Raw genomic sequence first — 11,331 nt, 5'->3', positions numbered from 1 at the left:
ATATCAAAAACAGGAATCTAACGCTATATGTTGATGAATGCGACTGATAGCTTTCCCTCCAATTAGAGAATAGACCAAACGACAGAAAGACACAACATCAGCAACTAAACGTATCAAGACTTTTTTTAACTAGTGGGGTGACCAGTCACCCCTGTTGCCTTCCGAAGGTTAACTGACGGACTAATTAAAACTCTTGTTTTTTGACCCAGGAAACATCCCTATTAGATACTTGTAATGTATTACGGGAATCGTAGCGTAGGACGTCCGCTCATAAGGTTGACCGACGAACTGATAAAGGTAGTGCACTGGATGCAGGCCGCTACCAACTGGTCAATTTGGTAATCATTGGAGGAGGACTATGTTCAGCATTGCAGTGGAAGTTCTGTGGCTGAATTGATGATCTATTATAATTTTACTAAATTAAAAACGAGAGGGGTTTTCTCTGCATTGCATGAGTAATACCTACTTTTTTATGTCTTGGAGCTATTATGTCAAAAAAAACTCTGTAGAATTTAAAGAACACCAAACAAACTTTCAAAGATTGGTAATAAAACACACGCTTGACCAGACGCAATTATTATTCTGATCATGGCCTGTAACATTCCCCAAGAACAATACAACAAGGCACTGCTTCATAAAGTATTAAAATATAATTTGTTACGAAATCTGTAGTTTTATCATTTTGTCAAATACCTAGGTAGGTACCAATTATTGGGTGCTTGATTTTACTGAATTTTTAACAGATCTTAGAAAATAATGTGTTTTTTTTTTGCTATCCAATAGCTGCGAGTACCTAAATACTTACCTACCTAATGTTAATTATTTTTGGTTTTGTTGGAATATTTTCATGATATAAAATGTAAAATTTTACTAGCACGTTTTCTTTATGGGAATAGTTTTGCAACAATACCTAAGGCTAAGTAGCACCACCTAACTTTAACGATAACCGGTGTTTTTTGTATGGGGTTTGACAAATTTTTGATGTTTATTAAAGTTAAAGTAATATTCAACACAACTTAAACATAATAAATTAAAACTTTTATAATAACAAATTACTTTTTTTAACGCTTAAATGTACCAATTTTGTTACGTCTTGTTTCTGTTCATTTTCCCGAAGTCAGCGTTTGTCAGAAAGTAACAAATTCTCTTTTTAGCTTTTTGATTAAATATTTTTATTAGTTTATCATACAATAATCTGTTTGAGGTGACTTTACCAGCTCTAGCTATGCGCAAACGCCTGATTCAATTCACGCCATCTGTGAGCTATAAGTGAAACTAACTTGTAATACTCTGGCGCATCCAATAAAGCCTTTTTTCATAGCATTTAGTTCAACAATCTGAATCTAGGTGGGAAAAGTCGTTTCACCATTCAATAAACATGATAACGTTTGATTCATATTTGCTTTATTATTATAGATTACAGTTTCTCTAGAGGTTATCACATTAAAATGTTTTTAAACATTTTTTGGATAAGCCTTACCCAATAAAAGTAACTTCTGTTAATCCACACTCTTGTCATCTTTTTAATGAATTTGTAGTCTGCCCATTGGCTGTCTCTATTTCGGGTTCGATTCCCGGCCGGGCAGAAATTGAAAATATGATGAATTTTAATTTCTGTGATGGGGCTGGGTGTTACCTATGTACACAATAATTATGTAGGTATGTATTTACAAAAAAAAGTATATAAGTATGTGTATGTCCGTTGTCTAGTACCAGTAGTACAAGCTTTGCTTAGTTTGGGACTAGAAGTGTAGTGTGAAAATGTCCAGGAATATTTATTTATTTATTATTTATTTGATAAATTAATTATTGATCATCATCATCATTTCAGTGATTTCCAGATTTACTGGTTAGTAGCGGCCTGCATCCAGCTCCTTCCTGCTACCATTTAATTAAATTATTGATATCTTATATTAAAAATAAAACCGACTTCAAATGCGTGAACACAAAAAAAAACTAAAAATTGAAAATATTGCGTATAAAAAAGTTCATCCCCAATTTTCCACCCTTGGGGGTGAAATATTTTCTTCAAATTCACATGAAACCACCCTTTTGATAATACCTATTCAACAAAAAAATAATCGTTCAAATTGATTTATAATCGGCGGAGATATTGCGTATAAAAAAGTTCATCCCCAATTTTCCACCCTTGGGGGTTGTTTTTTCTGTTATTAAATTTAAATGGGACCACCCTTGAGGTATTACCTATACGCAGAAAAAAGATTTGTTCAAATCGGTTCATAATTGGCGGAGTTATCGCGTAACAAACATAGAAAAAAAAAAAAACATACGGGTCGAATTGAGAACCTCCTCCTTTTTTTTGAAGTCGGTTGAAAAGAAAGACGTCAAGAAAGAAGACCTACTCAATACTTCTCATGAGAAAGTAGATCCTTAATTTTGAACTCCTCCTATGTTCTTCTGATAATTTCATTGCGGGTTCAATGACAGTTTAACTTTCCCCCGGGACGAACTCGGCCTTAACTGGTTGTTTTTTTATTGGCGGTCAAGCTGTAGATCCTGCACAAGAGTTGCATCGATGGGAACGAGAGGTGGGAATAGCCTTTCTTCTCGTGTGATTTTTACAACTATTATGTCGTGACCAAGAATACAAATCTGTAGTCTCGTTGACTATTAACGTAACAAAATTACCCTCCCGTGCCGCTCCTATACCTCAAGCACTGTCTTATTTAAACGCTACAGTACAGCTATGAACGAGTTCAGATCCTGCGAGAAAACAGTTCCTATAAAAAACGGGATATCTCCACATTCTCCATAGAAATGTTGAGAAACCGTGCCAATGCAAATTTCTAGGAGGACCGAAAAACAACCTTATTTGTACGTAAACTTTGTTCAGGCACTTTTTATGACGCTCCTCGCTGTGAGTCTCAATATTTGGAATACATTATACAAATATGTTCGTTAGAAATTGCCAAATTCTGGGAAAACTTTTTATCTTGTTGATTTTGGAATTGCCGTAAGTTTGGAAGATGTTTAGACACACTTCGAATTCTTATACATCCTTAAATACGTCATAGATGCTAATGTAGCTCTGTCTCTCTCTGTTACCTTTTCACACATAAACTATTGAACCGAGCCTAGTTTGAAAAAATGAAACTCAAAAAAATATTGTTCCTTGTAAATAAAAATGCCATAATTGTGTGCTTGTACTTTCAATATTTATTATTATTAGAGGCGCAGTGTAAAATGTCCAAAACAAAGTAGTGTTCTTGTAGGTATTGAGAAAGAATCCACTGCTTCACGTAGGCCTCCCCAATGATTTTCAAACTGGCCGGTTGGTAGCGGCCTGCATCCAGCGCCTTCCTTTATGCGGTCGTCTTAGTAGGTGGACGTCCTGAGTCACGAAGTCTCTCAACTCTTTCTTAATCAATACTTTGTTACAGGAAAGAGTCGGCCAGCACATTCGCGATGGCATCATCAAGGCCGGTCCAGCCGTTGCAGTGGTCGGCTCAGCCTCGGCGATAGCCGGATGATTTTAGTTACTTAATTTAAATTCCTCGTGCCATTGTCTTATGACCAGTGAGATTCCTGTAAATTATTTTAATGTTTGTAAATAATAAAGCATCGAAATAAACATGCAGCTTTATTCTCTCCTCAACGTCTAAGGGCCCTCGCCCATGGCGACTTCTTGTAGCGATGCAGTCGCAATCCTGTAGCGCGTTGTAGCTCGTTGGCATCACATCTGTACGTACGCGCGATAAAAAGTCGCCGTGGGCGAGGGCCCTAACAGTTCATAATACCCAAAGTAGCCAATAAGTTCGCAACACGTCTTTGTTACAATAAGAATAAGGTTGTGTTGTCAACTTGGTCACTTTGGGTATCACGAACAATTTGACGTTTACTGTACTACTAAATCGGATCCTCCAAAAGACGGATTAGCAAGCTGAAATGGCAATGTTCAGGGCACATAGTACGCAGAACTGACGGCCGATGGGACTGCAAGGTTTTGGTGTGAAGACCGCGTACCAGAAAACGCAGCGTGGGACGTCCACCCACAAGGTGGACCGGCGACATCATAAAGATAGCAGGAAAGCACTGGTCGCAGGCCAATGGATCAACATGGAAATCATTGGGGGAGGCCTATGTTCAACAGTTGACGTCCTATGGCTGAAATGATGATGATGAATAAACAGTCCTGCAAAAAATGGTGTCCTTCGTGTGAACAAACCCCAATATAGTACATGTCTCAGACTTACCCCGTCTACAGCACGGTACCATCGGCGCCGGCGCGCTCTGGTGGGCACCGCATAAATCAACTATTTCAAGGTTGCTGCATTTGGCACCTTCATTACGCTAACACATGGTTTGTTATAGCAGGTCAGACTCCATGCTCGGCTGCCTTTGAGTGTTAGTATATTTCCAGTAATATTCTAGCTAATGGTTGTAAATTGAGTGACTTTGTATATTACATACATTTCATATCACAAAACTGACCTAATAGAAAGTACACACATTACGGTACAATTTTCATGGTTAGTAGCATTATCAGCCACTTTCACTACAAGCTGAGCTCTATAGCCTATACCTATAATAGATAAACTGTATTTTACTTCTCCGCTTAGATACTTACAATCCAATTACATGTTTCTTTGCGAGTTCGAATCAGAAATGAGGAGATCCGTAAACGAACTAAAGTCTCTGATATAGCCCGACGGATTACCAAGCTGAAGTGGCAATGGGCAGGGCACATAGTACGCAGAACTGACGGCCGATGGGGCAGCAAGGTACTTTAATTAACTAAACGTAAACAACTGGACATTACAATTGCAACGGCATTTACAACATAATCAAGACTCCCAAGGGTCACGTAACAGATGACCTATTTATCTCGAGTTATAAGTATTAATATGTATTATGAGAATATGCATAGAAATAGGATTTCCCCAAAGTTAAGTGGAGGAATAGTATGTTAAATTATTCTGATGCTAGCTGATGGCTGCGGTTTTGTCCGTATAATACTGATGTAAAATATTTTTTATCACAATATTTTTCAGGATTGTCAAAAAAAGTTTGTTTCATCTTGGTAAGTTTGGCTGCGCACACCACTTAGCGTTCTCCATAAATTGTGGTTCTATTCAGCTCAGATTACTCTAAAAAGCAAGCAGCCTATCCATTCTGCTGCAATCTTGCAGCAGTGATGCTAGAAATTTGAGAATTTGAGCCCGTTCAATCCACCAAGCTCCTGCATACCATGAGCACGCGCTGCAACGTTTTATCTACCTTCATGCAGCCTCTGCATAGTGTAGGTATATCTCTGTCTGTTCTTCTTCTTCTTATTCGTTACGCTCTTGGCAGAGCGGTCGTGGTCACGTTGAGGCGTTGTTCACATCACTCTCTCTCACTCTGTCTGTTACACCAGGGTATAGGAACAAAAAAAAACATATCAACCGAATTGAGAACCTCCTCCTTTTGCTGAAGTCGATTAAAAATAGGAATAGGTGCTTGTTTTAGGGACAAAGTCAGAAATATAAAACACTTTATTAATACAGTTATCATTACTGTTCGGTTATCCGGTTTTCATCGGAAATCTTTTGATGCTTAATTTGTTTAATTAGTATTTAATTACCGTTTGAACGAAAGCAGTATAATTATGTCCCTTAACCACAAGAGTAGGATACGTCATTAGGTATTTCTCATATTAATAATGAGATAACCACTTAAAGATAAGTCTGTTATTAATTACCTAATTGATAGATTCAGTTTAATCTTCAGTTCTCTGGTCAAACTGCAACGATGCAGACCGTTGTAAGAATCTTTCTTTTTGCCTGTTTTTGTGTAGCAGTAATAGGTAAGTTATTTCATTTAATTGCCCATGTCCATCTATCTATTAATATTATTAAGCTGAAGAGTTTGTTTGTTTGTTTACTTGAACGCGCTAATCTCAGGAACGACGGGTCCGATTTGAAAAATTCTTTCAGTGTTAGATAGCCCATTTATTGAAGAAGGCTTTTAAATAAGATGCAAGTTACGAGTTTATTTAACCGACTTATAAGTTTATTATTTAATAAAAAATAACGTTGGCATACATTTAGTATGGAAGATGGAAACATTGAATTTTCGGATAGTTCCAGTTTATTCTGAAACCTATTATTGGTACCGTTTGAAAGATCTCGTGAAGCACTTTCAGGATCAGTAACCAGTTTTTCGATATCTTGTATAGTTTAGAAATAATAGAGTGAGATCACTTATCGTTTCCACCCTGTATGTATACCATCACGCTACGAGTAATAGGTGCAGAGCAACAATGAAAAATGTTGCGAAAACGGGTTTTCACGCGTACGAAGTCGCGGGCACAGCTAGTAAATTATAAAGGTACTAAAGGTGACAGTGTTGTAGCGAATGTTCTTCTTTCTTTCAATTTGCAATCAATTATAGTATTGATTCATCTTCAACACTAACTCCTCAATAAAAAATTGATTTGACTGCTCAATTCAAGGCTGAGTTACACCATCTTACTTTAACCGCAACTATTACCATACAGGTGTTTTTGTATGGAGTTTGACTTTTGACATTTATTAGAAACTAGCTTTCCGCCCGCGGCTTCGCCCGCGTGGAATTTTGTCTGTCACAGAAAAACAATATCACGCGCGTATTTGCTCACCGTTTAGAACTACCCTGGACTACGACAAATATTTTAAAACTAAAATCAGATCAATCGGCCCAGCCGTTCTCGAGTTTTAATCAGACTAACGAACATCAATTCATTTTTATTTATATAGATAGATAAAACAAGATGGTGCAACCCAGTCTAATAAGTTACAAAACACGTATACCACAATGTTTATATTTTTACAAATGAGATGGCGCCGTCTTTATTTAAATCGCGCTGTAAAGTAATTTGTCCCATTTTAACAGTATTCTTGTTTAATTTGTCTACGTTCTCGAACTCGGTATGCCCTTTTTAGACAGACAATTCTTATTATGACCCCTAGTCTAACTGCATTAGGGTCATCTCCTAATACAAGATAAAGCTTACTTAGTAAACAACACTGTCAATGTTTCACCTTTATTTTTCAGTTGGCAGTGGCCGTCAGTTCAGATGTGACTATAAATACATACCAGAAGCTGGAGGATGGTTGAAGTTCAATGAGATGCCCTCCAATTTTAACGAGGCTCGACTCAGGTGTCATATGGAAGGTACGAACGTCAGGACACTGTCGACAAAATATATTTTTTTCAAGAAATTTTCGCTGATTTTCATATCTATGGATCTTCTAAGTATCATCATCAGGTCATTTAGTATGCATTGGGAGAACTATCTTCTCTAATTTACCAGAGACAAATGGAGGATTCAGTCTACTCTTCCTATGCCGGCCAGATGAGTTACATAATAGACCAACTAAGGACCAACCCTTAGTTGTCTTTAACGACATCTACGAGAAAAAACGTCGTCTTCCATCGTCCAAAGTCGTACTCACACTTTCTTTGGCCATATTACACGTGGAGACGTCGCTTCTGTTGAACGGCTCGTCGTGCAGGGGAAGGTTGAGGGCACAAGAGCGCGCGGCAGGTTGCCCAAGTGCTGGACTGACAGGTTAAAACCGCACTCAATGGTCCACTCCACGAGTGCACAAGAAAGGCTGCAGTGCGGGAGGAATGGCGACGGATGTGAGGCTTGCCACCTGACTTGGTGTGACGACCACGACCACTCTGGCAAGAGTGTAGCGACGAAGAAGAAGAAGACGAGAAGAAAAATAGTGTTTTTTAATTGAAATTATTAATATATTATCCTTTTTATTTCAGGAGCTGTTTTAGCGTCCCCATTGACACCAGCTTTGAGAGACGCAATGGCGAATTTGGCCAAAAATAATGGCAACACCTGTGGCATATTCACGGGTATCCACGCTGTCTTCTCGAGGGGAGATTTTGCTTCTATTGAAGGTAAACAAGATTTTCATCAGGTCATTTAAGCCCAGTTATTTAATTGAGAATCCAGCTTGAGCATGCTCATCTTTTAATCATTTAATAAGAAAGTAATGCTAATACTAGATTAGAAGACGAGCACGCTCAAGCCAAAAATCTCAATGTAGAAATTGGGCCTCAGCCTTCATTTAAATTAATCATTTTATCAATATTGGTTTAATAATGTGAAAAACAGAGAACAGGACAAACGCACTTTTTCATTTATAATTATTTTATTTGCTTTGTTATTTCTGTGTCTCTTTTACTAAATATATAAAGATTGAATCCCCTAATGTATCATACAATTCATTTATAAATGCTCAAAGATATTCGTAATTATGAATCAAGGTGATTAGTAAACACAAAATCCGTTAATCACCATTGCTAATTACTTTCCAACAATTCCCATTAAAACTTCGTAATTATGAATACATAAATGTTGCAAAAATAATTAACAATTAATTTTGTGGTTGGATGTAACAGACAAAGATAATAAGTATTAATGATTTTTACCGCTTAATGTAATACGAGTTGTGGCACAACGCTTATCCAATTGTAGTTCCTTAAAACACTTGCATAATCAACCGTTATGTAAAATTGATTGTTACCTGCACAAGGAAAGAATTGGTTGCAACTATGGCAAAAGTGTTTCGAGTCACATAGTTTTGATAAAGCCGTAGACACAAAAAGAAGATTGAAAAATTTTACCTAAATTTTCCATCCACAGGTGTCCCTCTCTCCAAAATCCCTCACTCCTGGGCTAAAGATGAACCAGACAACTTCAAGGATGAGGAAAACTGCATCATCCAACTACCAGAAGGAGTGTTGGCAGATGTAAGGTGCAAAGACACGTTCCCATACATGTGCTATAAGAAGAAAGCCACACTGGTCATGACTGCCTGTGGTACTACTGATCCTGGTAAGTTTTTCTTGAAAAAACAATTATTTCTTGGACTATTGAAAAAAAAACTTCTTGATCTGCTACTAAATAAATCCGATCTTTTTTCTCAATAAACGAAAAAGGTTTTCTAGTATATGCCATTCTTAACTTTGAACGGAACCAAGAAACCCAGTGTATTTCATTAATAAAACAAGATTAACAACTTTTGAATTTCCCACACTTACATACTTATTACTAGCCGCCGCCCGCGACTTCGTACGCGTGGATCCCGTTTTACTCCCTTCATCTATCTTACGCGGCTTAGATTTTTTCATACAAATGTTTTTTCTTTTAGTATACATAGATGTAGGCATCTACGACTATTTAAAGAGAGAAGATTATTGAAAGACATCTAATATCATAAAAGATGTACCAGAATTTTAAGCCCTAGAATATTTACTTCACTCTCTATGTTAAAATTAATACCAAAACACTCAATTTTTAACACTAAAATGTATCTAAAATAGTAAGACACGGGTCTTAACGCGACGTTTATTAATAAGTTACATTATGTACTCACGGCTTGACGTTTCGGCTGGGAATCTGGGATGTTGTGACCACGGCTGCATCGCGTTAAGACCCGTGTCTTACTATTTTAGTTGAAATGGAACGCGAAAGTTTAAAATCTAAAATGTATCAATTTCTCTTCACACAGAATATAATCTCGACTCCCGTACCAACAAGTGCTACAAGTTCCATCGAGTACCACGCACCTGGTCCCGAGCCTACATGACGTGTATGGCGGAAGGTGGCCATCTCGCCATCATCAACTCCGATACTGAGGCCACCGTCATCAGGGAACTCTTCGCGAAGAACCCAGGAGGTGTCATGCTCGGAAGCTTCTGGAAGGATGTAGCATTCATGGGTTTCCATGACTGGACTGAGCATGGGGACTGGAGGACTATTCAAGGTAAGTTTTTTTTTTTTTTTTTATGCATAACAAGGCAGGTATTTGACCACAATAATGTCAAAAATAAGTAAGGTGTACCTAGACCACTGTTGTTTTAACAGTTGTAATTAAGGTGTAAATGTTTTCTTATTAGTTACTTAAACCTTTGTTTTGTTACCTGTCATCTGCTTTGCAATGAAGGAAAGACGAACCTTAACTTCGAACTTCTATGTTTTTTTGATTAATTTTGTTGCGGGTTCAATGGCAGTGTAGTGTAACTTTCCCCTGGGACAAAGTTGACCTTCAATGGTTGAGTTTTTATTGACGATCAAGCAGTAGATCCTGGCTGCAGTAGAATTGCAGCGGTGGGAGCGAGAAGTGGGAATAGTCGCATTAACGCATGGTTGATTTCATATTTCAAACCTCTTAGTGAGCACACTCCTTCTTCATCATCCCACAAAGTTTCATCTTCAAAACTCCTATCGTATAGTCAGACTATTCCCTTTTGTTGAAAAATAGCTCTTATTGCTACTCCATAAGATTTGCCTTCCTTTTCCATTTGCCTCGGTATTCAGCTTGATGTGATCTGTGCCTATAAATACATCTTCAAAGGCAGTTAATCTGTAATTCCAAACAGTTCGGTAATTGGTAAGCATCACGACCGCAAATGAATTTGGCGTAAAGGCTTCTTAGTTCCAAATTAGAGGCGAATTTGACACGTCAATTGTAATTGAATTGATTTGGAAATAAGATCTTATGATAATGCCTGTTCAGTATAAATTCCACGGAACCTGATATTTGTTGTACTTGGAACACTGCTAGACTAAGTGACTGATTTATAGTCTATGCCTTTTTAAAGCCCTTGAACTCTTTCCGAATATAAAGCTAGCGAAATTAGGACGACATCAAATCGAGTGGTGTTGAGATTTTGTCAAATTCGTATCATATTGACAAAATTTCTGGCAAGCGTGGGGAGTGAAGCCCTTATACTCTGGTAAATCGAAGGGGGTCGCCTTCCGCAGAGTGAAGGCCAAATCCTTATAGGTACTCTGATAAATTGAAGGGGATCGCCTTCATAAATAGGTATTGAATGACTTGATAATGACTGACGCAATCCTTAACTTCCAGGTCAAACCCTGAAGGAAGCAGGCTACGACAAGTTCTCCCCTGGAGAGCCCAACAACGCGACCACCGGTGAATTTTGCGGTGCAGTGTACCGATCCGCCATGTTTGACGACCTCTGGTGCGAGAACCAATACGCCTTCATCTGTGAGAAGAGTCCAGACAGTCTGATGTGTGATGATGAGCATTGAAAGTTATTATTAATAAAACCTTTTTAAGCACTAGCTTTTGTTTCCACTTATCTAAGACCCCAGTATTGTCAGGGAAAAACAAATGAGTCCAGACTCGATAGGGTTGCATCGTTTTGTTACTTGAAATCCATCATCAGAAAAGCAACTCTATGGCATTTAATATTATTGGAAAAACCTGTTTTTAAAAATTAAATTAGACACAAACACTAAAATATTTGTGGATAGTTTTAGTGGAACAAATAGCATTGTTTTGTCATAATTTAGTTTAG

General features: G+C 37.8%; 1 protein-coding gene across 1 annotated transcript; it reads left to right on the top strand.

Moving 5' to 3' along the window:
* Nucleotides 1-5,716: 5,716 nt before the first annotated feature.
* On the top strand, nucleotides 5,717-11,095 carry LOC135083979 (uncharacterized). The gene is made up of 6 exons (XM_063978738.1): nucleotides 5,717-5,806; nucleotides 7,036-7,155; nucleotides 7,762-7,899; nucleotides 8,648-8,839; nucleotides 9,516-9,770; nucleotides 10,878-11,095. Exons 1-6 carry the CDS (start codon nucleotides 5,752-5,754, stop codon nucleotides 11,060-11,062), a joined length of 945 nt encoding a protein of 314 aa, XP_063834808.1. The 5' UTR covers nucleotides 5,717-5,751; the 3' UTR covers nucleotides 11,063-11,095.
* Nucleotides 11,096-11,331: the final 236 nt, after the last annotated feature.

The sequence above is a fragment of the Ostrinia nubilalis genome, chromosome 24 (assembly GCF_963855985.1).
Source record: "Ostrinia nubilalis chromosome 24, ilOstNubi1.1, whole genome shotgun sequence".
Lineage (NCBI taxonomy): Eukaryota > Metazoa > Arthropoda > Insecta > Lepidoptera > Crambidae > Ostrinia > Ostrinia nubilalis.
This window is presented reverse-complemented; position numbering and strand designations above follow the sequence as displayed.